The 27,930-nt window shown below is 36.2% G+C and overlaps 1 protein-coding gene across 2 annotated transcripts in view; it reads left to right on the top strand.

The window, feature by feature from the left end:
- The first annotated feature begins 497 nt into the window (after positions 1–497).
- Hr3 (Hormone receptor 3) overlaps positions 498–27,930 on the top strand; it is a 172,579-nt gene continuing 145,146 nt past the window's right edge. Inside the window, exon 1 of one of the 2 annotated variants that reach the window (XM_069847912.1) lies at positions 498–3,240. In XM_069847912.1, coding sequence (XP_069704013.1) covers positions 2,979–3,240 — 262 coding nt within the window. In that variant the 5' untranslated portion in view covers positions 498–2,978. The remainder of the gene's footprint in view (positions 3,241–27,930) is intronic. The other variant, XM_069847913.1, reaches the window with a different exon arrangement.

The following is a 27,930-nucleotide window of genomic DNA, read 5'->3' as shown; positions in this document are numbered from 1 at the left end:
TGGTTATCTAAATAAGTAATTTCCAATAGTGGCTCGATTTTTGTGTAAGGCGACGTTGTCACGGTAACGTAAGAATTAGTACGATTTTAAATTTTACGTACAAATTATTAAAGACACACTAGCAAAAAAAAAAAAAAAAACTGGTTGAGCTGTTTCTTAACAACACAGAAAATTTGCATTGTTCTATGTCTTCATGGTGCGTACACAGTAAAACATGAAATCGCTGCTACAAGCGTTTCGAAAACACATCTTACGCCATTCTTCCTGTGAAGTTCCTTTATGTCGCTCAGATCGGGTATGTTCGGCTAATCCCGTTGTGTGACGTTTCGTCACTGGGACTTGGTTCGGCTTCTGCCGATGGGTCAATGAACTGGGAAGGGCGTTGAGGAGAGGGACCGCGAGAGAGTAAATGTATACATTGTGTGCGCGCGACAGAGAGAGATACGGGCGCCACGAGAGAGAGAGGGTTGGGTATACATGGAAGGGGTATGAACACTGACAGTGTTTTAGCCGACGGCTAAAGTGTCAGTTGAACTCACCTATGCTGAAGAATTTTTGTTAAGTTCTATGTTAAACAATCGCAAGGAATCATAAGTCACAGTTTATGACAGTGATAAGAAAGTTTTGAAATGTCTGATGTTATGTCTTTGTGTTGTCATGCTAGTTTTACCGGAAAAAAACATTGTCCAAGTTCTATACTCGCATTCGGAAGTGAAAAAAATAAGTGTCATTAGTTGATGTGTGATATTTCATATTTCAGCTATTTCAGAGCGTCGTGTTGGAATCCTCATCTGTTGCTAAGCGCTGGTGTTTTAAACTGACACAACGATTATTCGAACATCGGATTTCAGTTTTTTTTTCTTTCCTCAGAAGATAAGGGAAGCCACTACACAAGTTCAGTGCATGGTTCTTGTGTTTCAGTTATGCTTGTGCACACATTTTATTTGCCTATTTTTTTGTTGGAAAAAAAGTTGCAGTGAATTAGTGTGTTGCCATGGTTTCATTATTGCTGTTTAGTTCAATAGGAGGTGTTTAATTGTGGGAGTATAAAGTTTCTATATTTTTGTTTTTCTTTTGTTTATTTTTTTCTGTTCCTAAGTGAAGGGTGTGTTTGTTTTTATAATCCCAGTGCAACGAAATCATTGTTTAGTTGTTTGCTTCGAATTTAATTTTAGTGTTTTTTTTTTATATGTTGAACGTTTTTGGGTAGTTTATTTTAGACATAAAATCGTAGGTTTCACAGAATAAATCACATGCGTTAGAAATGTTGCTGCAAAAAGTTGTCTCCTGGTTTCGTAAGAAGATGATGCGTCACTTTCGATCGCAGTTTGAATATAAACGTTATAAAGTTGTGTGAAGCCGGTATCGGGCTAGAGGCGTGTGTCGTGGATTTCACTTTTCATTGTCTTTCACAACACAATTAGCTAAATACTAAGTGTTAATGTATTAATGTGTCCGAAAATTGTATATAACGAAGCGGTAGACTTTTTCTGATAGCTGGTAACTTGAAATCTGCTTCATTTATTCATTCCGTCTGTGAGGGACTGTTGTAGTCACGGAAGTGAACGTGTTTGAAATCGATAGTACACAGGTCGGTGCCCTCACAAAATACTAGTACTCCCAGCCTGCATGCCTGTTTGTTTTAAAGTTGATCACGTCATACTTATGGTACATCATGCAAATTATATTTTTATCACAGAATGCTTAATATTCATACCGGATGTGTGTTGTGTTATAAATTTTCAGTAAATTGTTATGAGCACATGCTATAACGTGCTATGGTGGCATTTTTAAGATCACAATATACTTTCTGTCTTTAATTTTCTTTCCGTGTCATCGCGATACATTTACATTCTGTTGAAATTTAAGTCCAGATGCGAATAATCCTTGTAAAGAATGTACAGGAAATGCCGATTTCTTTGAGGTAAACCATAATTTTGCGATTTACCTTGGATTATTTTGTTCACTTTAAATCAATTTACACCTGGGATATAATAATAAATTTCCTGTAATTTGGTATTACTGTGACAGAGCTTTTAAAGTATTTGTAACTAAACTTTTTCAGCTAAATCGTGCAGCCGGCGAAACATTTTCGTGTTCGGATGCGACTAATTGGGTATGGCAATATCCTGTTAATCTCGCGGTTTGTTCCTAATGCATGCAAATAGATTAGTGCTACTTAGATGTTTTCTATTAAACAATGGAATTATTTTAGTATTTCGTAAACTTAGTTTCTTGAAGCTCCATGTTTCGTATCTTTGTTTTAATTCGTGGGGCTGGTACTTTATGTTGCATAGTTGGACTTGTAAGGTGCCTGCTTATTAAACACAATGCCACTCAGCTTTCAGAGCCGTGAGCATCATATCTAAATGCGAAGAGGGAGTTTTTGAACACGCCTCATCTCATATTGGAAACGTGCTGCGGTGGTACCAACTGCGAATAAATAGAAACGCCTCGTCGTAGCCATACAACGGAATTTGACGGGAACGTTCATCTCTGAGATAATAGCGTCTGCCTTTTCGGTTTGCTTGTCAGACTAGAGATTAAAGAAAAAATTTAAAAAATATTTTCGATCGAGTATTAACTTTTATCATATTGTATTTAGATATGTGACAAAAGATTTGAGGTGCTTGGAAGTTTCATTACTGTGAAGTGCTGCGACAGTGTTTTCTTTAAAGTGAAGGCCAGTGACATACATTACCGCAACAAACGTACCGATACTGGTGTGTAAATAAACTACCTATGCATGAAGATAAACTGAAATGCTACTGAAGACGAGTTAGTCAATTTTTTTATATGGAATGGGTGCGTTCATTTGAGCAATTGCTGAAGAAGAGCCATTGTTGGAAGAGTGCCTGTTCTGGGGTTTAAATACCGCAGCAGTATGCGGGAGCAAGTCTCTAGGTGGCTCTGCTGTGGTAGCGGTATTGTTAACAACGCGGACATTGTCGATGTGAGTGGCCCACCACTTCGGCGTTATGGACGCCCTGGAGGAACTATTGGGAGAGCAAGCAAGGGGCTGTTGGTCTCTTCCACACCATATCACAAGCTACGTGAGTACGACTAGAAGCAGTAATGATGGTGATGGTGTCATCGATAAGTCGACTACATCGATACCATCAACGTCATCGTCATCACCACCACCCCCGCCGCCATCAGATGTCTCGGCCGATAGCACAACTCCACCACCTGAAGGAGCTTTGTTGCCAACCGATAAAAGATCTGCTAATTCCATACGAGGTAGATATACTTCATACCGCTATTTATTCTTTAGTTATTAATTTTACATGCTTACTGTTATTGGTCGTCTTCGGACGTGTCACGCTTACAATGATCCAAGATTCGCGGGCTCGAGGGAAGTAAAACTAGGAGGCCTGTGTTGTGGATTAACGGCACGTGAAACAACTCTGCTCCTGATAAGGGGTTTCCAGTCGAAATTTGCCTGCCGTTTCTTGCCCAGGTTGAATTTCGACACTAAATAACCTGTGCAATAGAAAACATTTTAAAATAAATGCCGTTACTTACTGTTGCTCTGGTATGGTAAGCTCTGAAACAGTACTGTACACATTGTATACAGAGTGATTCTAAATTCCTCTATGCAGGGTGAATCTAAATTCAACCGACAAACTGTGTTGACTGATAGGAGACATCATTCAAAATATTTTGAGATAGTAAAGCACATGCCGGAAATCTCTCGTTTCTTAGCAACAGGACGCGAAAGTGTCCAGGGAAGAATCTGTTAATGAAATTTCTTCCTGTAGGACGTGTGCGTTCGTACTGTACCTCAACTCAGTCCAGTACCCAAATAATGTAACACATTTTCGAGCTGACGTATGCATGTACCTTGACAATGTTTTTCGTGATAGACGGATTGGGCGTGGTGGTTCGGTATCCTGGCCTGCTAAGTCACCTGATCTAAGCCCGTTTTGTGTGGGGTCACATGAAGACCGAAGTTTATCGTACTTCTAGTTACTTCAGTCGAACACTTTATGGCATGGGTCGTTACTGCAGTCCATGTGTTAGAAATTCCTGACATGTTTGCGATGGTCAGTCGGTCAAAGATTATGAGATACAGAGCTGTATTTAATCAGGAGAATATTATACGTTAAACAAAATATACTGTAATTTGCTTTTCTTAGATTGCTGTCCAATTATGTTAATTTTTTGCCTTTTTTATGTACAATTTTACAATATTAATTTGATTTTCGTTAACAATTATGGTTTTTTAAAATAATTATAATTGTGTTACAGGTAAAGTTAAAAGTGAGGTGATAATACATGAATTTTGAAATAAAAAATTACACTTTGTATCTTGTAAACAATTGGTTTGTTATCATTGGTTTCCTGTGTCTAAGTGTTCAGTTGGGTGTCCTCTACAACTCCTGGAAGTTTGTCGGGTGAATTTAGATTCACCCAGTATATTCATTGTTTCAAGTAATAATGACTCTCATAAAGTGGATCGTCGAGTAGCGTTTGTAGATACAAATCCAGGGAACCCAGATTCAATTCCCGGCAAGGAAAATAGAAATAAAATTGATCTCCCAGAGACTGAGACTGGAATTATGTCCCTTATCTGTGTGTTTTTTCTATGTTGTCTCAAGCAATGGCTACAAACGCTGCAACTGTAGTGTACCTAGATTCAGTTCCCGGCAAGGAACTTGAAATTATTGATCTCCTAGACCTAGAGAGTAAGACTGGGAGGATGTCCCTTATCTCTGGTGTTTGTTCTATATTGTCTGAAACACTGGCTTTGTGCCAAATTGACTACACCACCCTTAGTTTCACTATTTGGAAAATACGTTGGTTCGTATACCTCACAAGAATGTTGACAGAACGAGCCAAATAATTCAGTTCTTGAACGATGATGACGATATAAAGACAGTTTATTGAAAGTACCAACGTGAAGGAAATAATGGGGGCATAAGAAAAATATAATGTAATTTTGGTACTGTTGCTATTATGTTTAACAGTTCAAGTTTCACAGGTTTTAACTGGCAGCAGATGCCACGCTCCTATCGAAGAAACTTTGTTACTGGGTAATCTGGGTAACTTTCTTCTTGCAAAGTTAGCATTTATAGGAACTTGGAGTATTTGAGACCTCTCGTTACGAAATAAATAGCAGCGTATTGCGGAGTAACTCTCGTCTTTCATATTACTGTAATACATTGTCGATCTCTTCATTCCAGGCGGTGACAAATCCCCCGGTGACCATTCGCAGATGGGTGGGCGAACCCTAAAGCCATTGCTAATGTCATGATGTGGGGGATACAATACTCGGGATTATTATTTTCTCCTGACCCACCATTTAATGTTAGTTACAGCTAGCGTGATACAAATGGGCGGTACTATACGTTTCAGAAGAATGGGCGTTTACAGCACTTCTCTTGTTTTATATTGGAAAGGGGAATTTTACGTGCGTGTGCGTGTGTGGAGAGCTGTGAGAAAAGAGAGGGAGAGGGGGCGAAAGAGTGAGTTTAGCAACAGTGAGTGCAGGGAGTAGGTAGGCAAGTTTGTGAATGAGTTTAGGAAGTGAATGATTTATTTATTTATTTAACTAGCTAGTTAGTGAGTACAAATTAAATTTATTAAAAAAAAATGTTTCTAGCCACTACCGTAAGAGCTAGGCTCGTGTACGGTGTGGTCTTAGCCAATAATATGACAAAAAATTTACAAGGACAGTTTACTAAATACAGTAACTTAATTCAAACCAATAAATACAACACAAGAGCAAGAATAAAGAAGAAAGAGAAAAAGAGAGAAAAATACACATTTAATATAAATTGACAATCCGACAGAAGCCAGTGATATTCAATAAAAACATGAATATAGCCGACAGAAATAAAATGTAAAAAAATACATTCGTTAATATTATATATCATGGATAATTTTACAAATTTCTTTTTTAAAAGCTTCAATTTTAAAATATTTCAAATTTGGAAAATGGTTTGTAATTTTATTATAAAGTCCTGGGTCGAAACTAGCACCATGTTTAAGAACTGCACTTGTATGACATTTAGGCTCAATTAATGGGAAAATTGACTTTTGTCTTCGAGTACGATATTCATGTCGATTGGATTTATGTTTTATTTGATTTCTGTGGTAGTAAGTTAGTAAACTACATATATTTATAAATTTCTTCAATAATTAATACATTAAAATCTGTATGACTTAAATTAAATTTCTTGGGTAATCCATATTTTTGGGCAGACAAATTTTTATTAACCTTCTGTGTAATAAATTAATGGATTAATTTAGAGACTTCAGCAGGAGATTAAGAAAATTGATTTAGTGAGTGATTTTAGTAAGTGACCGAATGGATTAATTTTTTGAACGAGTTTAGTGATTGAACATCTTCAATGAATAAATTAGCGAATTAACCAAATACTTAATGTCTCTAGAGAGTGGGTTAGTTTGTGAGTGAATATATGTTTATTTAGTGAATGGTGAGTTTAGTGTGAAAGAATGAGCGTGTGAAGATTGCGTTTGCGTCTTTACCTCATAAACATTTGAATTGCGTCGCTGCAATATTCATGAGTTCATGACTCTCCCTTCCTTGCAATGTTCTCAATTACGCTAATTTTCACTTTATGCTACATTACAGGTGCACTAGCGTCCCTGCATTTTTACTTTTAACATTGCCTGTAAAATTGCTAGTTGAAATATTAACTAAAACGACAAGAACGGCGGCCTTTCACTGTGGAGACCGGGAATAAAATCTTGAGTCTTAAAGTAAAATTAGTATTCCAGATATTATTGGTAAGGGCTTTCTTGAGCAAATGTATTCTCCTGACATCCACAGTTTCTTCATATTCACAATCATCTTTGTCACTAACTTAGAAAGGATCTGGAAAGTATTGCACCCATCACATTCTCAACGCACAGACTCCGTGGGATTACTGTGGCGAACTTTTTACAGAGCAAGCAACCGTACTGAATCACTGAAGATAGCTCTGATGTTTGCATCTTCAATATGGGACAATGGCAGTAAAACTGCATTTCAGTAGGCATTCCGAAGACGGAGTGAAAATCGTTCTTAATAAAGTCAGAATTATCAGAGGTGTGAAAATGTAGCTGCCTAGCACGACATTGCTGTCATTACTACTAAATTAATGCTTATTAATATACGAGATCTGTTTCTCTGTTGACACATTTTACCTAGTCGTCTAAAAGTCACGTTCAACAATGATAATCACAGTCTAAAATGATGTGCAAGTTACCAGTGTTGCATAACACATTGCTCGTGCCCGCATCTTCATGTTGACTGCCTGTCATGATGGTATGATGCACTACACGCTGTCCCAAAAGTAGGCGCATCCAGGATCTTGTTACAATTTGGACTACTCAACAGACTTTATTTTCTATATTGTGTTGCACACAGCTGAAATTATTGAAGCTAGGACTGTTCAAACGGTGAACCTTCAGAATTTCATTAGAGTTCTGTATACTCGGCAAATTTTGGTTTGTTTTTCAACCACGCAACATTTTGCAAGTAGAACGCGTACCGGGAACGACTATACTTCGGCCCGCAAAACATGTATGTGTATGTATGTATGTATGTATGTATGAATGTATGTATGTATGTATGTATGTATGTATGTATGTATGTATGTATGTATGTATTTATTCACACTGCAATGGGTATATACCCGGTGGCAGTGGTAACTAATTACACTCAATAATGACAATAATAAACTTATTAATTAAAATACAATTAATAATAGTACTAATAATTAACACTAACAATAATTTATAATAATAATAATAATAATAATAATAACAGGGAACATCCTAAATTAAATGAAGCATGATCACTTAAAATAACATTTAAAGTAAATCTAATTTGTATCTTAAACCTAAGTTCGAACTAAAACCCACGAGTATGATATGTTCATATCTGCACAAGTACCTTTCAACACTACACTCATTTCGCTGTCAACTCACTCACTCCACTGGAACTACGACACATTTCACTGATTCTATCCTGTACAATCGATAGGAAAGAATCAATCAATCTTCTTAATGTATCCAGCTGTTTGCTGACAACATAAAGTCCACTATAGTCTATTCAGTTTTGTTTTTCACGAGAAATGAGGGGTATTTTGATCGGTGTTCATTATAGATGCCTGTTGCTAGTAGCCAGAGCTGGGGTGTAGTCAATATATACTGCAGGGCTGTCTTTTCTGCAACTGGTACAAGTAACAAAGAAGTACTCTCAGAAGCTGCATACACCAACGCAGTCCCACTATATTTTTCACTCCTTATGATACATGGAATCCCTCAGTGTAAAATTCTCCGGAGGTAATATAGTCCCTCAATCGGATCTCCGGGTAGAGACTGCACTGAGAGATGCCAAGACTCGTACTAAAATACTTATTTGGAACACCTTATTCTCCTATAGGAAAGATGAATAAGTTTGATGCGTGTTAGAAATCACCAACGGTATTCACTCATATGTTGCCTAATCTAGTCTAGGCCTAATCTTTATTGGGATTTGCATAAAACGTCTGAATTTACACTAAGGAGAAACTTACATCTTAATATTGCGTTTCGTTTCCCTTTATCATTATTTTTTAAACTTGTCCATAGATAAAAATGACATGGTGTGAGATCTGGAGAGGGTTTTTGAATTTCATCTCATTTCTCTATTTGAACCCGACTTCTTCATTTCCTTTTGTCTGCTCTAAAATAAATTGATTACTTTTTGTTTTACATTGTCCAAGTATAATATGATTATTATGTTTGGAATTGAGTTATGTGGGAATCTTCTGTGAAATATTATCTATTATCCTCAGTGACTCGGTTTTTTTTATCCAGAGAAGCATCACACTTGAATAATTCGTTAGTATAAATAACATGTACCGTACTTTCGGCACGATAACACTCAAAAACTGATTGTACTGCACCACAATAACACAAATATTTGTTCATCTGAATTTCAAGAGCACAGGGGTTAACATTACACAGATTTTCTCCAGTACGATCTAGATGTGGTCTATAACCGAAAGGCATGCCGTTTATTTACCGGGCGGAGAGGGGTTCTGCTCCGCTATGAGACCTGCTTGCATGCTATTGCGTAGTTAAAAATAATAGGTTATTGTATATAACATCAATATCATCGTCATCATATCCTTTATTACATGCGTGGGTCCATTCAGTCGTTTCGCTCTGCTCCTTGTAAAGATTTTGATCTACATTGGACGTCCACAAAATATAGAGGTTCTCTGGTCGTGTAGCCAACATAAAACCCCATCGCTTAAAACAATTTGGGATAAATACAAGATAAATAACACGTCATACCGAATATCAAGTTCCTTTGGAAAAAGAAAGCGCTGCATTTTCCTGCAGAAAATTCAATGCGGATCGTAGCTAGTTACACTGAAGTGTCTCTTAGTGGTGGCTGAGTAGCATACTTTTAGCCTGTTACGTAGATCCGCGTAAAGCCTTGGTTTTTCTGAACCGACGCATGCGAGTTGCGAGGTGCGAGACCCGCCTCGCACAAATCCGGACTATACGAAGACAGACCTCGCAGTTATAGAAACCAGTCACTATCGTTTCTGTAGTCCGGATTCATTGAAAAATCCATAGTGATACTTGTGGCGGACAAGATCGTAATTGGGAGTTTTCTCTGGGTTCTCTCGTTGCCCCATATTAGGCATCTACATCATTCCGTCATCATTTCTTCATTTCGTCGTAATTCCATACCATTCCCCGAACGCCGGCTGACCTAAGGACGAAGGGGTTTGCCTGGCCGAAACCTGGGTACGGAGCGAACCTTAGCGTAGTTAGCCGGTGTGAATTTGGGTATTAGCCTAGGTTGAAGGTTAGTGCAATAGATCGTAAAAAAAAGTCGCAGTGACGGGTCATAGTATCTCTCCTTCCGAAAATTGTATTCCATTCCTGCGTAAGTCACAGCAAGGGCATTGTCAGTTTCAGTATTTTCTAGATGTTTTTAAGACCAGTAATTCTGGAATGATGACGCAATTTTGATGTAATGTTTACTGATGGAATATAGAAAGGCATACAGATATAATGTCGCAATACATAGCAGGATTTCGAAGTGTAGATTATTTCAGAGTAAATGTTTATTAGCATAATGTTAATATGTGTAGGCACCCGCTCCTTGTTTATCTAAAGCCTGATTAATCTTGAGATTAAAGCAGCTATTTCACTTTATATATGCTGTACGTTCAGCTCTTCTATGACTACTAGACTGAACGTTAGTCTTAAGAGTGAACTTAGAAACGTCATACAAAGGACAGAGAACTTCTGGTTAGTAATGTACCAATTTTAACAACTTTTTAGAAAATATACATTTCTACATTTACAGCCAATAAGCGATTAAAGTATGTTAGCAGATTATTAATGTAGGTATTTAGTCCAACTTCACGAACAATAGTATTGCAATCATAAAGACAATCCCTCATGTTGTTGTGTTGTTTTGTTATCCCTCAATCGCTCTTAATTAATTAGGAATCAATGTTGGTCAGATTATCAAGTAGGCGTAATTAGTTTGAGAAAGTTAGACAATGCCCAGGAAAACTCCTAGAAATGTTGAGTTGTATACAAGCGAATGCAGCTGAATTCGCGCACTGCGAAATCCTGGAGTTAATATATGAAAAACGGTAGGCCTATATCTCACAATGTTTGGACGAGTGTTCCTTAGCGAAGTGACTTCTAATAAAAAAAAAACAATACATGCTTATAAGTCGTTACAGGCGAATCTTCTTGTCCTCGTACTGCTCAAATTTGGACAAGAGTGAAAGTTGATACTGCATAGATGAAGCATATCGACTGACGTAGTACATTAATTGAATAATTAATTTAATTTCACCATGTATTATTTTACTCTAGTGTGCAACTGTTAACACAATCTCCAAACCTCCCCGAATTAAAGGCTTAAGTTCTGTTGACATCGGTGTTACAATATACGGTAAAGTTGCCTAATTCCGTGATATGTTTTTTTCACTGAATGTCACGGGATTGGGTACCTTGCTATGAAGTTCAACGATGACTCAAAAGAAGGCGAAAGATGCACTCTTTCGAGAAATATATCTGGCGCTATGGTCAAACGGCAAAGCTTTGACTGGCATCAGTTTTAAAAAAGTGTCACGGGATTAGGGATATCACGGAAATAGGCAACGTTATCCTACTTCAGAAACACTGTAAATTATTAGTCTAAAATTATTCTATATAGCCTTTCAGTGTTATATTTAGGCCCTCGATATTTTACTAATGAAGTTCAGTAATTTTACTATTGACGTTCTGTAAACATTCATGCGTGATACCTCTGAGGTTATGACTGATATGTACATCTATTACCAGGCAGTACATTTCAATTGACGATATGTGCCAGAGGAAAATTATTTGTATACATCTAAAGTCTGATTAGTGTAATATGTTACTGGTCAGCGACGTATGCGTCGTAGGTAAAATGGGTCCCGATCATGGAAAATACAGTAAATCGGGTCCCGGGTCGAAAATGGTAGTAGCACAGTCTAGTATATACAGTCACGAAGCTTAAGTTTGTGAGAGTACTTGAATCGCATTAATACAGCTGAAAGAGAAAAAGTAGCTGCTGAATATCAAGCGGAAGCTGAAAGAATTAAAATAGCGGCTAAAGCTAGGAACAATAGACTGTGCAGGTACTATTTCGCATTGTCTGTAATGAGGCGATAGTAGCGATCTTAGTGGTTAGCAACTATCTATTGATGCATATTTACTATGTATTGAGCTTCGTGACTGTATCCTATTAGACTGTGGTAGTAAGTTAATTGAGTCTCAGACTATTACATTACCCAGGGAGGTTGGCTGGATCGTCTCCCAAAAATTTCAAATTTTTTCCCCATCCGGTTGTTCATGATTATGATTTTCGGAATTTTCAACAACATTGTTATCTGAATTAATTTTGATAAAACACATATTGAAATACAGCAAGTCCATCGTTGCCGCCCATTACTCAAAGTCTTGGAATCGGAACTTGTAACCATTTAATACTAACACTGGCTTGTTTCTCTCACTTGTCATCACTTCCATCTTCCTAATACAGCACCTTCCTTCTCTGCGGCGTAACTATGATTAATTTGCAAATGGTGTTGCAGAAAGCACTCTGACGTCAGTGAGACCTCTATCGGATTAAATTTAAGGCACAATATTTTGATTCTTATGCAGTATCTGAATACTTGTCCGTAGATAATTGCTTAATTTGTTCACTTCATTAAAATGTTAAAATATTTACTATATTGATAATTATTTTTAATTTTTTACGTTAAATATTAACGCATTTCTATTTGTAAAAAATTATTAGTCAACAATAGCCTGACACAGGTAGCAAAATCCTGGGCCCAATTTACCTAGTTCAGGGATCTAATTTGCCGATCACATAAGGTTTGGAAATAGACCGGGACCCGATTTATCTAGACCCGACGTAAGCAATGGAGGGGAAAGGAACTGACCATTCTACCCATTATCTCCTGGCCTAGTTTCCTCATAAGCGGCGTGTTGGTAGTGAGGTTCAGATCTTTCTTCGGACAGTTGACTAAACAACAACAACAATACTGCTTGGATAATGGCATGGTATTAAATGCTGAAGAGATTAAAACAGACTTGGCTAAAATACAGATCTGTGGTTCTACTTGTGTACTTAATGTAAAATGACGTTTTCTGAAAAGATAACAGAGCAGACAGAATAAAATATGTCTGTATGAAAATAGAAATTGTAGCGAAGTAACATCATGTGAAGTAAAGAAGCGCTATTAGAGCTGTCAATTGGTATATAAATTGAAAATAACATCCATGACTTGAAAAAAAAAAACACAGCAATAGTAAAAGTAGATTCGAGCATGACAGCTAGTCGTGAGAGGTAAAATGAATGACGCAGATAGTTGGTAAACGAGCAGTGTCAGTGTCTTTCCGATCTGCGCGGTGTTTGAGAACTTAAATGGGTTCCTGAACCCCTTGCTCTTCTGGGAACGATGACGCGGGTTTCTACTCGCTTTGCTAAAAACATTAACCGCCAGGCTGCTTCTGCCTACATGATCCTACAACTTGTGATACAAGATTCAGCATAATATCAACTTTCGAAATGCAGGGAATCCAACGTTCTGCTTCGTTCTCGTCGGGTGTAATGAGTCTGCTGGTTTCAAAGTGAGTGAGAGCTTCAATTCTCTGCAATACTAATTAATAACACTTCAGAGTGTGTGGAATTTAATTTGCCTTCCTGACATTATTACTCACATGTAAATAATTCCATCTACGACATACGTTGGAGATTAGAATGTATGTTAAAACGTGGTTAAAGAGCTTCAAATGTGTTTTCTCACATATACGAACAGGAGTGTGAAAGAGCTTTGTTGTCGGTTGTTAATAGCTGCAGATTTTATTAATTGAGAACCTTCTGGACTCTTTGATGTGGCTGTGTGAAGGAATTTTGTTTCAGAGATAAAGGCGCCTACAAAATGGTATTCATTCGATAGGATGACAGGCGACAATGATGGGAAGCATGGCTTAAACTTGATTGAGCCAAAAAATAGTAAGTTCCATCTCGATTCCTCTCATCCAGGGCCAAGGATTGTTTTACGTATCTCAGATCTACGACGGATGAACTTTTTGACTTAACTTCCTCCCAAACAGTAAACCATGCGGAATATATCATCATCCTTAAAGTTCAATGCTTTTGACCGGATGTGAAACCCGACATAATGATAATAACCAGTCGATCACTGCAACACGACTTGGAATATAAAAGAAGAGAATAATTTGAAAAAAGAGGTGGAAGAGCAGCGGTGACGAAAGCGGGTGTCGTGATTACATCGTGTAATCACATACATTCAAACGGGTACGAGGAGTTTCCTGTACATTGCTGTGTGTTTCATTCACGTGCTGAAGCAAGCAGTGGCGGTATCATGTCACTCTACAAACTCTGTCTCTACAAGCAATAAGAGGTGGTTTCGTAAAGAGTTTCGTAAAGAGTGTCGGACAAAATGTAATATGTTTACTTTGCTCAACGGTTCAATTAGGAATATATAGAAACTGACCACTAAATATGTGTTTCTACAATTCTTCTGTACGTGCATGAATATTGATATTTTTAGATCTTCTCCCTAGAAGGATAAAATTATTAGTTTCATCTCACTTTTAATCTTCTTAATCTTTAGATGAGGGTAACTATTGATTAGTTATTCATTTAATAATAATATTGTAGAAAAAACTGATTCAATATTATGTGCCAACGAACTGTTAAACGCCAGGAATTGACATGTCTTAAATCATAGCCAGGAAGAGAAAGATGACGTAAATAAATGTAAGGAAGTCAGCTACCTAATGGAGTTTGAAATATCTCGAGCTCTAAAGCCTTTTAATAGAACAGAATTTCTCAAAAGAGTAGACCTAATGATTAAAGTAGCTTAAATAACTTGTCCATTAGAAAATTCCTGATTATATTCAAGAGGAAGGTTAAAAAAAATGCAAGAAAAATCTTATATTATTCACTAGCTCTTGGTGACAGCAGTGACATTACTGATACAGCAAAGCTTGAGATTTTTATCCGCGGGATTGATCAGGATGTTGGTACAGGAACCACCACTGTTTGTAGTTTTCATGCCAAGCATCTTTCCCCCGTCTCCTTACTTCATAGGCTGTCTGTCGCATGTAATCACTGCAGCTCGAGTTGTGGTCACCGCTGGGGAAGAGGGATGAAATTTTGTACTTATTTATATTTCTGTTGAAATCGTAGAATGATTGTGGATTTGTGAACTGAGAATGATTGAAAAATATTCCTTGATTAACAAGTTAAAACTATAAAAGCTACTCGTAGGAGATAAGATAAATGTATATTGAATAATTAATTGATAGTGAGAAAGTAGCAAGCAAAATACGATGCGGAGTAAACACACTCCCATATCACTTATAGTCACAACAAATTTCACAATATTGAAGAGAATACTGAATTCCGCTGTCTGTAGTGACAAGCTGTCATCTAAATCTCAATTTATATTTGATTTAACTCTATAAGACTTTGGAAGAAGATGGTTTTAAATTGATTTATCTTATACGTTTCACATTCCCATAGAGAAATTATGATTACTTACGATAAATCTTTGAGGATAACCGATCTCGAGCAATGAATCCTTTGGCTTATAATAATAATAATAATAATAATAATAATAATAATAATAATAATAATAATAATAAAAATAATAATAATAATATTATTATTATTATTATTATTATTATTATTATTATTATTATTATTATTATTAAACGTACGATTAACCCGTTTGGTGCGGTAATAGATAAATGGGAAGATGAAAAATTACACAGATGTAGGAAGAAGGAAAAAAAATACACATGGATGGAAGAAATGTGTGAAAAGAGTAGAAATTGGAAAAGAAAGACGAATAGAAGTTAAGAGAAAAGAGACAAACATATGAGCCGTTGAGAGCAGAAGTGGTGTAAGTCAAAAATGGATGAGGGGTTAAAGTAAACATTCTGTAAAATACAGCATAAAGTAGCAATTAATATTGAATTTATTTAACTATTAGTAGTCAGTGGATAGCAAAAAGGACATATTAATTGGTACTTTGCGTTATAATTTACAGAATTTTTTACTTTAAACCTCATTACCCAATTTTGGCTTACACCACTTCTGCTCTGAACGGCCCATATGACGAATAAACGAAGGCGTAGTACACTAAGATTAATGCTGTAAGAAGAAAATGGAAGAAATCTGTGCAGACAACAATAATCCTCGAAATAAATTTTTTTCAGAGAGAAATAGCTAAAGCAACCGTGACTAATAATTATTATAGAGACCGGATTTTAAAGGAAAAATTTTTCATCAAAAAAAAAAAAAAAAGGACTATATTACTCCCAAAAACACACTCCAGGACATTCATGGATATACATGACACACACAATCTTATATTTATCTCTTCACAACATAAGGAAAGTATTGTATATGATATGGTCAAAAAAAGGACTTCGAAAAAGACTATATTACTCCCTCAAAAGGGTGCTATTTTAATTGAAAAAACATTTCAGCTCGTTCATGGATACACATAGCTCACACAAGCTTATATTTAAAGCTTCGCAACATAAGGAAAATGTTGTGTTTGATCACATTCAACATTTTAATAAGTTTCAATATGATTGTGTCTCTTTGAATGCAGAATGTCTTTATAAACAAAAAATGATCGCTCAATATCAACTGAAACCAGAGGAGAAAATTTTCTTTTTATCCTGAACTCTAAATCAGTACACTTTATTTGTTTTTCAATGTCTGGAATCGGAAGAAGAACGATATTTATTTTCGCTTGCTCAGGAAGTTATAGGTCTATCGGAAAAACATGGGAAAATTATCTAAATGTATGCGATATTCTGTCAAAAAAGGACCAAAATAAGAGATGTTTTTAAAAAAGGGGAAGAATGAGAACATGGGCTAAAAAGGGGGAAAAAAAGGGAAGTCAAAACCACATAATTTGGTCGGTGAAAGATAGTTTTGAACATCGTAATTAATTATTTCATGTTTCGTGCTGAAATAAAAAAAGGGGATTTTATTTAAAATCCGGCGTCTACTAATAATATTTACTCCTGACCTAGGACATAAAATCATTACTCGAACTTAACGATTTATAGTGATGGACAGGAATCTGAGGACGAAGCGGCAGTATCACACACAATCTCACTCTCCCGTCTCAGGATTGCATTTACACAGAACTGAGAGTCTAATCCCCATTATGAAGTCACTATGCTGATTATAATGCAAATACTTTCGTCATCACACAGTGTTCCGAGGATACAGAGACTTGGCATAAGGTGAACGAACTACGATAAGGTCGTGTTAGAGCAGTTTGGGGTTTTTCGAGGAAGCGCCGTCGCAAGTTGTACTAGAGAAACAGACGAGGAGCAGATATTCGTAAAAAAGCCGAAGCATGAGTAAAGTTATCTTGCTAGCTCTGAGGAAATAAAAACATATAAAACTGAACTCGCCATAACTTCCATGTGTCGAATTTCATAATTACAGACGTGCCAAGCTATAAGGGCGAAAAAATTTCTTGAAAAAAAAATGTAGTGCTGTAGTTCGAATTTGTTATTAGCGCTATTTTGTGAACTACTCTTAGTAATTCATTAGCTATTCGAATCGCTTTAACATATTACCAGTGATGGGGATGTGTTGTTTTTGTGCCATCATAGAAGTTTTTTTTAGATGTTTTCTATTAAGGAATCTCTTCTGCTTAGAAATGACACTTTTCCTTCGCACAACCTAAAAATTGCTTCTTAGCTCCAAAGAGATTAATGACGCGCAGAATATTAAATTCATGTTTCTAAAACACAAGAAAATTAAAATGGTTGATAGATATTAAAATAAGTTTTTGTACAGTAAGTGAAAAACATAATTAGCAAATATATCTGTGTGAAATAATAAATGCCAAAGGATAAAAAGCGTGTTTTGATTCAAAATTAGTTGATTTTCAATTTTTTTTCACAGTAAATTTAACAATACTTTTATTGCAAGCAAAAATTACATACAGTAACAAAGATTTTTACAATACTATTGTAATACTCGTATGAATATTCTTCAAAATTCGAAATTGATTACCAATGTTATAGTCAAATACATATTGAAAACATTGCACAAATACATTGTAACTGGGTCACACCTGTAAAAGCAAGGTGCTTGAGGTCGGGTGTGACCGATAATGAAAACTGGATAGAAGAAAAAATATAATCATCATCATCATCATCATCATCATCATCATCATCACAACTGGGTTAAACTGTTAACTGTAATTACTCATAGAATTTAAAAAAGAGTAAGAAAAGAACAAACAGTACATAGCCTATACATAAACATACTAAGTTAAGAATACAATATTGTAAAAGTGACAAAACATAAATAAAGGATAAGAATTTACATGAATTATAATTTTAAAAACAGTTCAAGCACTTGTTTTTTGAATGATTTATTGTTTAATAATTTTAGTTTAGGATTCCTTTTTATAAAATCTTTATATAATCTTGTACCGTAATTAGAACTGTGCCTTAGGCCTGCTTCAGTCTTGCATTTTGGCTCAATGAGGAGGAGCGAAATATTGTATGTTCTTGTATTGTGGCCATGATCGGATGATATAAATTTAGCTTGATATTTATGGTAGTGATTCAAAATAGTATACATATAAATTTGCTTGATATTCAAAACATTAAATTCTTTATATATGAAAGTATGCAGCCTACTGAACATCCAAGATATATTATGATAATGGTAGGATAACAGCAAAACGAGATTATCAGGAAAGTTCAATGTACTCACAATCAGATGAAACTTGGCCGATAGTCGCACGAATCTCAAAGCATCGGGCAAAAGTAAAACGATTATGTATATAAAATACGATGAAATCGTTGACAATAAACGAGTACACATGCATACACGCATTCATGCATAAACAAATAGCCTACATATACGCATGTATTCATACATAAACAACACGCCTGCATACATACACTACACGTCTGCGTTCGTACTCATTACACATAAACATGTATACAACATGCATACAACAAGAATCCACGCATATTGCAGGTACTGTGATGATACATAGATATAGGCCTATGAATGCATGCATACATGAATGTATGCATACACGCACGCATAGATATACGAATGCATGTAACTTATATACGTTTTCACAGATACGTGAATACTCGTACATGCATACACGTATATATTAGATACATAAATGCATATACACTCATACATAGGTACACACATACATACACACAAACTTGTAGGCCTATATCATTGGTAGTTTTGTCTGATACATTTAAAGCGTGCCTGTTATCATTGTGATATGTTTGACTTTTGAACTTACAACATTTTGAGTGAGTCAGCGATGAGTGATGTAATGATGATAAACATATTTTCATTAAATCGTATCTTCGGCAATACACACAAATAGCAGAAGTGTAGTAGTAATAGTAGTAGTGTTAGAATAGTAGTAGCAGTGTTAGTAGTAGTAGTAGTAGTAGTAGTAGTAGTAGTAGTAGCAGTGTCACTAGTAGCAAATACAGCAAAAATAGTAGTACCAGTGTTAATAGTAGTAACAGTGTCAGTAGTAGTAGCAGTGTTACTAGTAGCAAATAGCAGCAGAAATAATAGCACCAGTAGTACCAGTGTTAGTAGTAGTAGTAGTGGTAGTGGTAGTGGTAGTGGTAGTGGTAGTGGTAGTGGTGGTAGTAGTAGTAGTAGTAGCATTGTTACTAGTAGCAAATAGCAGCAGAAATAGTAGTAGCAGTGTTACTAGTAGCTAGTAGTAGTAGTAGTAGTAGTAGTAGTAGTAGTAGTAGTAGTAGTAGTAGTAGTAGTAGTAGTAGTAGTAGTAGCAGCAATGTTACTAGTAGCAAATAGCAGCAGAAATAGTAGCAGCAGTAATAGCAGTGTTACTAGTATTACTCGACCGAGGCGAGTGGAGCCGCAGGCATAATGTGAACTATCGTGATGACGTATTACGAACGTAGGAGCAGTAAAAGTGGCGCTCCGGGCTGCAGGACTCCACTGGCCTCGGTCGAGTAATAGTAGCAGTGTTACTAGTAACAAATAGCTAATAGCAGCAGCAGTAGTAACAGTAGTGGTGGTGGTGGTGCCAGCATGAGTAATGGGAATGGTGGTGGTTGTAGTGCCAGCATCAGCAGTGGTAGTGTTTGTGGTAGTAGTAGTAGTGCCAGCTTTAGTAGTAGTAGTAGTAGTAGTAGTAGTAGTAGTAGTAGTAGTATAGTGTTTAATTTAACGATGCTTTCAATTGCAGATGTTATTCAGTGTTGAAATTCAACATGGGCAAGAAAAGACTTACACAATTTTCCTGGAACTCTCTATCAGGGATAGAGTTCTTTTACGACAAGGAACTGACAGCTTTATTTGCTTCCCGGAGAAAGTAGTGCTAAGGATTATATCGCCCTCGCCTTCCTGTGCCTTTGATTCCTGAACCTAGGATCCAGTGACCAGCATAGCAATCCCAAGTAGTGTTAAGTTCGGTTCGCTGAAGAGTGCGTGTAAATATTCTTGGCTCGATAAATAGCTGGATGCCTGTTTCTATATTACCTTAATTGTGAGAACTGGTTCTGTGTATCTTGTCGATATTGTTTTATGCGTAGCCTTGCTCCATGCCTACCACATAACGAAATAATCCAGTTGTCTATAAAAGTCTACGTTGCTTTATATTCTCCCTCTACAAGAAATACAATAAGGTCGGTCAAAAGTGGCTTTAGTTGAAGGCTGGTATTAATTATTATTCAGTGAATAACTAATAGTGGCACTATTAGCTTTTTAATAATCTAGAACTGTTTAAACGTATATACAAATGCTATTTGTGTTAGGATATTTATAACCAATTGCATCTTCCTGACAAGAGTCCTGAGTGAAGTCTATTTTCCACTCCGAGAACGCTTCCATTTCAAAGAAGAAAATTGTTAAAGGAAACTTCTGAGCCCTGTTTTGCAATCAGTGAAATCAGTTCCGGTAATCAGTTACTTCATGTCTTCAATCAGATTTAATTGGGGTGAATCACGCGCGAACTGTTATGCCGAATCTGAATTGGTCGTTGACCTTTTCTGTATTATTTACACTGCAGATCGCATCTGCGAGCTTCAAACGATCCAGTGAGTCACCAATTAATATGCTCACAATGTGAGGCGTTGTGAAGTTAATAAAGGTGCGTAATAAAATTAATTAAATCGGAAATACGTATTTCATTATGCTTTTACAAGGAGTTGAAAGTTAAAAGAAGGAGTAAGTTCAATATCTGTCGATATGCCAGAGTAATTTGTAATATATAAGTTGTATTTAAATTTGTAAAAAAAAAAAAAATGTGTTGTGTATTGCAGTTGTTATCACTCTGCCACCTTTACTTCATACAATAGCTGTAGGCCTACTGCTATTACTACCACCAAAATAATAATAGTTTAAAATAATAAATACAGTTTTGTCGTCACAATCCGTCATAATTAATTTCATGTCGATGTTCATAATACAAATCTGTCTTCCATTGCAGCACAAACTTATGGTGTCATGTTTCAAAACAACGATGATGATGATAATAATAATAATAATAATAGTAATAATAATAATAATAATAATAATAATAATAATAGACTTGACGATGGTAATAATTACGTTTTAAATGTGCTCATTATTAAATTAATGTTGACATCAATTTTGAACCACAGGAGTCGAACGAGAAGGGCTGTGTTTTCAAGTCACTTCATCACCCGGACGTTTCGACCCATTTGCAGGTTGGAGAAGGCCACTCGGAATGGTTTTACCAATAAAATAATTTTGTTTGTTCACACTGTTGTTGAGAAATACTTTTTTATGATGTGTTAATTTGACCATCTTGATATACATTATGGAAATTTTAAAGACATACATTCAGTACATTAGAACAGTTTATTTGAAGTTGGTCCTATTGAAAACTTACATATCATTCGACAGAAATACAATTTCATATTTAGCAGAAAAGTTTTTGATTTTACTCATGTTCTTCATTTAATATTTCCAACTTCTGTGTACTAGTTACAACTTCCTTTGTCAATTATATTACCCAACATTAGAGTTTTATATAAAATCATAAAGGAATTTAAGAAAGAATATCAGGCAAGGGTAAACGTGATCAAGGATGAGAACGGTGAATTGCTTGCAGACTCTCATTCCATTCTATACAGATGGAAAAACTATTTTGGAGAACTACTAAATGTACATAGGCCAAATAGGCCAAATATCGGGACAATACTGAAATACAAACTGCTGAGCCATTTATTTCCGAATCCTCACTTTCTGAAGTCGAAATTGCTATACAAAGTCTAAAAAAAAGTACAAGTCTCCAGGCGGAAACGCATTATCTAGTGAAATTTATAACTTGTACTTGCTATTTGGGAAAAGGAAATTGTACCAGAACAATGGAAGAAGTCTATAATCGTACCTATCTTTAAGAAGGTGGAAAAGACTAACTGTAGTAACTTTCGAGAAATATCACTTTTACTGACGTCGTAGAAAATTTTGTCCAATATTCTTTTGAGAAAATTAACGCCTTATGTAGAGAAATTATTGGTGATTATCAATGTGGTTTTAGGCGTAATAGAACGGCTATTGATAATATTTTTTGTATTCGATAGATATTGGAGAATAATGAGAGTATAAGGGCACATTCATTCATTCATAGTGTTCTGCCAAGGGCAGGTCTTTCATTGCAAACCCAGCATTCTCCAGTTTTTCCTATTTTCTGCATTCCTCTTTGTCTCCACATATGATTCATAGCCTATATCTTAATGTCGTCTATCATCTGATATCTTCTGCCCCGAACTCTTCTCCCGTTGACCATTCTTTCTAGTGCATTCTTCAGTAGGCAGTTTCTTCTCAACCAGTGACCCAGCCAATTCCTTTTCCTGTTTCTAATCAGTCTCAGCATCATTCTTTTTTCATCCACTCTTTCCAACACAGCTTCGTTTCTTTCTGTCTGTCCATTTCACACGCTCCATCCTTCTCCATATCCACATTTCAAATGCTTCTATTCGCTTTTCTTCACTTCGTCGTAATGTCCGTGATAAGGGCACAGTAAATCAGTTATTCATAGATTTGAAAAAAGCAAATGACTCAGTAAAGAGGGAAGATTTATATAATATTCTTTCTGAATTTAATATTCGCAAGAAGCTAGTTCCATTAATTAAAATGTGTATCAGCGAAACATACAGCAGAGTCAGTATATGCCAGTTTCTGTCTAATGCTTTCCAATTCACTGCGGGCTAAAGCACTATAAATAATCTTTACTTTTTAACTTTGCTTTAGAATAGCCATTAGGAAAGTCCAGGAAAACAGAGAGGGTTTGTAATGGAACGGGTTACATCAGCTGCTTGTTTGTGCGGATGACGTGAATATGTTATGAGGAAACCCACAAACGATTAGGGAAAACATAGGAATTTTACTGAAGCAAGTAAGGAGATAGGTTTAGAAGTAAACCCCGAAAAAACAATGTTATGTTTCGTGACCAGAACATAGTACGAAATGGAGATAAAAAATATAAAAACTGGAAATTTATTCTTTGAAGAGATGGAAAATTTCAAATGTCTTGGAGCAACAGTAACAAATATAAATGAGGAAATTAAACGCAGAATATAATATGGGAAAAGCCTGCCATTATTCGGTTGAGAAGCTTTGGTCATCCAGTTTCCTTTAAAAAAAAAACAGACTTAGCATTTATAAAACAGGTATAGCTGTGAAACTTGGACCCTCACTTTGAAAGAGGAACAAAGATTGAGGATGTTCGAGAATGAGATGCTTAAGGAAATATTTGGGGTTAAGAGGGATGAAATTACAGGAGAATGAAGAAAGTTACATAACGCAGAACAGCACGCATTGTATTCGTCACCTAATATAATTAAGAATATTAAATCCAGAAGTTTGAGATGGGCAGGGCATGTAGCACATATGGGTATAGAGTTTTAGTTGGGAGATCGGAAGTAAAAAGACCTTTGGAGAGGCGGAGACGTAGATGGGAAGATAAAATTAAAATGGATTTGAGGGAGGTGGGATATGATGTTGGAGACTGGATTAATCTTGCTTAGAATGGAAACCGATGACGGACTTACGTGAGGACGGCAATGAACCTCCGCATTCTCTAAAAGTCATTAGTAAGTAATCATTATATATTACTCTCGTAGAATCTGTAGTAGTTCCGAAACGCTGGATATACTTAGCCCTAAAGGCTTGTTCACAATAAACCGGGAACGGAAACGAGGACGAGAACGGATATATTGTTAAAATAAATGTATTTAAATGTGAACATTCATAATTAACTATTGTAAATGCTCATATTTAAATACATTTATTTTAATATTTCCGTTCTCGTTTCCGTTCCCGATTTATTGTGAACCAGCCTTAATACGGTGTGAAACAAGAAAAAAACTTTTTTTTTCGGAACACAATCACCGTCAATGCCCCAAAATCTTGTGAGGTTCCACATATTTGAGCGTAAAGTGGATAACGATGTGTAATTCTATACGAGACTGATTTGATTTTCTATTCTATTTTATGTCGATGAGTGTGAGAAACACGAAGCCGGTGCGGCATTATCAGCTTTCTGATAAGTGGTGTTTACTGCGGGCTGTTGGTGACGTGTCACCCATCACTCTGCGGCCGGTAGCGGCGCTGCGTCGTCCGTCGGTCTGTGCTTTTAGCACGTGCTCGAAGGTCGGTCACTGACTTCGGGAACTGACGATATCAGCGGGGAATGTTCTTCCTCGTCCCCGAGTCACTGCGGCGCGGCGCGGAGCGGCACGGCGCTCGTTCATCGACGCGCCGACCCAACGGCAGATGTTCTCACAGCCAAATGTAATGCTAGTACAATTACTGTATTGTTCTGCTTGCACACTCATGAGAGTGTATTCCACTTCATGTTGCTTCATAATAATAATAATAATAATAATAATAATAATAATAATAATGATAATGATAATGATAATGATGATAATAATAATGATAATGATAATATAATAATAATAATATAGTGATGATAATATTATTAATAATATAGTGATAATAATATTACTAATAATATTATCACTATATTATTATTATTATTATTATTATTATTATTATTATTATTATTATTATTATACAGATTAGGACCGTTGTTAGCTTCGTCCAGCTCCATGAAATCATATAGGCACTATAAAGTTGAAATAATCCGTGTCACGGAGATCATACACATGTATATTTTACACGTTTCGAATCAGTTCAGTCGTTTATCATGCTATAATTCGCATTTTTTCTTTATTTGCGTGGTTATTTATCGAAACTGTACCAATTGCAGTTATCTAACGTCGATGGAATTGATTATGGCGCCATGGGATTATCGGACATGACATGGGGTTACCTATAATTCGCCTTACTGTTCGGAAAAAAACCAAATAGACACATGAATAACCAGTGGGATTCGAACCCACCTCCGAAAACAGACTTATATTTTGACTCCTGCTACTTGTAAATCATTATGATTATCAATCGTATTCATCATCAACAGAAATTAGGCTATTCTTATCTCGCCTTTGTTTTAATTGGTTATTTAACGAAGTTGTATTAACTGCGGGGTTATTTAGCGTCGGTAGATTTGGTGATAGCGAGATGGCATTTGGCTAGATGAGGCTGAGGATTCGCCATAAATTACCTGACATACGTTTTACGATTAGGGAAAACATCTGAAAAAAACCCAACCAGGTAATCAACCCAAGCGGAAATCGAACCCGCGCCTGAGCGCAATTCTGGATCAGCAGGCAAGCGCCTAAGCCGACTGAGCTACGACGGTGGCGGCGCCGCGTCTTTCGCTTTATACAGGATGATTCACGAGGATTTACCGTCACTAACGGAGCTTATTTCCGAAGACATTCTGAGCAAAAAAAGTCAGATAAACATTTGTTCTAATCTCAATATTTTCAGAGTTACACTAATTTCAAGTTGTTAGAAAAATGACCTTTTTTTTTTAGTTTTAAGGGCAAAAGAATATTACAAATAGAGAATGAACTGTTGAGAAGTATAATTTCTTTAATTAGCTAGTAGCCTATTCTGAAGCTAAAAAAATGTTGTTAATTGCTTTGTACAGATTAAGGCGTATTACGATGCACCGCTTACCCGTTACTCATTTCAGCGAGTGCTAATGACAACTGCTGTAGATGCTGGATTTAAACGAAATCTGTGTAGAATTTAGAAGAAATCGCTGTACGCGTACATAAACGGCACGCTGAAAACTGTACTAGATGTATTTAAATAAAAATCTCGAAATCTGTTTCGTAGAACAAAATAATACTTTTTATTTATGCAGTATTTCGTGTTATGCGAAAGTAAAACTAACATTATTTTCATGACCCTTTTCTTATTTAACTCTGATTTGGTATACAATATTTCTTTGTGATACCGTTAGTTGATATATAACATGCATTATTATTATTATTATTATTACTACTACTACTACTACTACTACTACTACTACTACTACTACTACTACTACTACTACTACTACTACTACTGGATTGACTGTTAATAACAGACTATCTTATTTCATTCCGTTCATTAGACACACAAATCTTAGAGAAAATTATATTATTTTAATTCCTTTATAAACAATACATGCAATCATAGGGGTTTTCTTCAAATGCCGTCAAATTTTAGTGAAATCCCAAATTTGAGAGCGATATTTCAGTATTTGAATATCAAAATCTATTTTTTTAATTAGGCATTCACATAATAAATGGGTGGTTGCACCGTTGGCCAAAAAGCTACAGAGTCGAGTCCAGTCTATGACTGCATCTGAAGAGCAAATCGTCTCTAATTATAACCATTTTCTCAGCCGTCATTTTATGATAAGGTGTGGATAGGAGGTTTGGAATAAATGAATCCCACACGCAATTAAGCAATTGATATGGGTCCATTGCGTTAATTTAAAATTTGGACATAAATGAGAAACGTTAGACAAATAGATTTTTTCCGGAGCTTTTTTATACAAGGACAGGGTTGTACAAGATTCTTTGAAGTGCCGTAAATATACAACATCGAACCATCAACTTAATTTTTTCATGCCAATGATTTGTATCGCCTACGGCCGAGTTTGAACCGCGAACCTCGAATGTAATAGCAAGCATGATAAACGTTAGACCACTGGAAACTATTCTTTGCACTCATTCGATCATTACTCCACTCACTATTATTCATAACAACTAAATAGATCGATGATGTGTCCATGAATCTTACGTTCGACTACCGACACGCACACACTTTGTGAATGCTGCTGCAGAAATTGTACCATGTTGGGAGAAACGGCAGTGACTTGATTAGAACCGTCTTAACATTTTTCTACTACACCGTGAGTTCCACCCCGTATTCAGCATGGTAAACCGACGTTCTACTAGACGTTTGATGATCTTTTTTTATGCTTCGGGCAAAATAATCGTCACACACAGTGCAGTGAAACTTACATAGTTCTATTTGAACTGTTAAAACGCTCGGCTACATAATAGAGTTAGTGCAGATTGAGTTTTAGTGGATTAAAGCCCAAACCAGTCTAATCTCTGCAGGCTTAGTCTTCTGCAGCATTATAGGGTCACTTAGTTGGAAATAATGTTTAAAGTGCAGTAAGAGACTAGCAGTTGTGGGGTTGGAGAGTCGGTCATAGAAAATAATATGTACATTCTATTTTATGATAATTCCCCATCTTGCACCTTTGTGACTATGTTAGTCGTTCAATGTGTTCGAGACAATGTCATAGACAGCGGACCTAATATGAGGAGCAAACTTTCAAAACCTGACATGTCACTTTTAAAAAGTATCCAATATTTTAGGAGGTGATAGTATGGATCAAAAAAGAAAAAAAAAAGTATAATAAACATTGGTCCTACAACACATACTTTCTGAGATCTGAACACTTTTTCATTGGAGGTGACGTCCATTTATGGCAATCCACTTTTCTGCCCTACAATATAGCAGACTACCAGCTAATCATACCGTAGTTGATGGAATATTGATATGTCGCAAGGAATACTGAAAATAAAACTTTGGTTGCGGATATGAGCAGGGTTCAGCAGAGATGGTGTTGTGAATTTTCGTAATCAGCATGTGTGTTCTGATGAAAATTCCCATGCACTTGAAGAAATAAGGCATCAGCACCGATTCTCAATCAACGTATGGGCAGGCATTCTTGGCGATAGATTAAGGGCCATACGTGCTACCATAGAGATTAACTGGGTCTCGTTATCAGGATTTTCTAATTAATGTATTGCATACCTTGCTGGAGTGTGTGCCATGTCAGCAAAGACCACAGATGAGGTTCATGCATGATGGCACACCAGCACATTTTTTCCGCAATAAGCGTGAACACCTGACGCTGACATTTCAGGACT

Source organism: Periplaneta americana, chromosome 15 (genome assembly GCF_040183065.1).
Source record: "Periplaneta americana isolate PAMFEO1 chromosome 15, P.americana_PAMFEO1_priV1, whole genome shotgun sequence".
Classification (NCBI taxonomy): domain Eukaryota; kingdom Metazoa; phylum Arthropoda; class Insecta; order Blattodea; family Blattidae; genus Periplaneta; species Periplaneta americana.
This window is presented reverse-complemented; position numbering and strand designations above follow the sequence as displayed.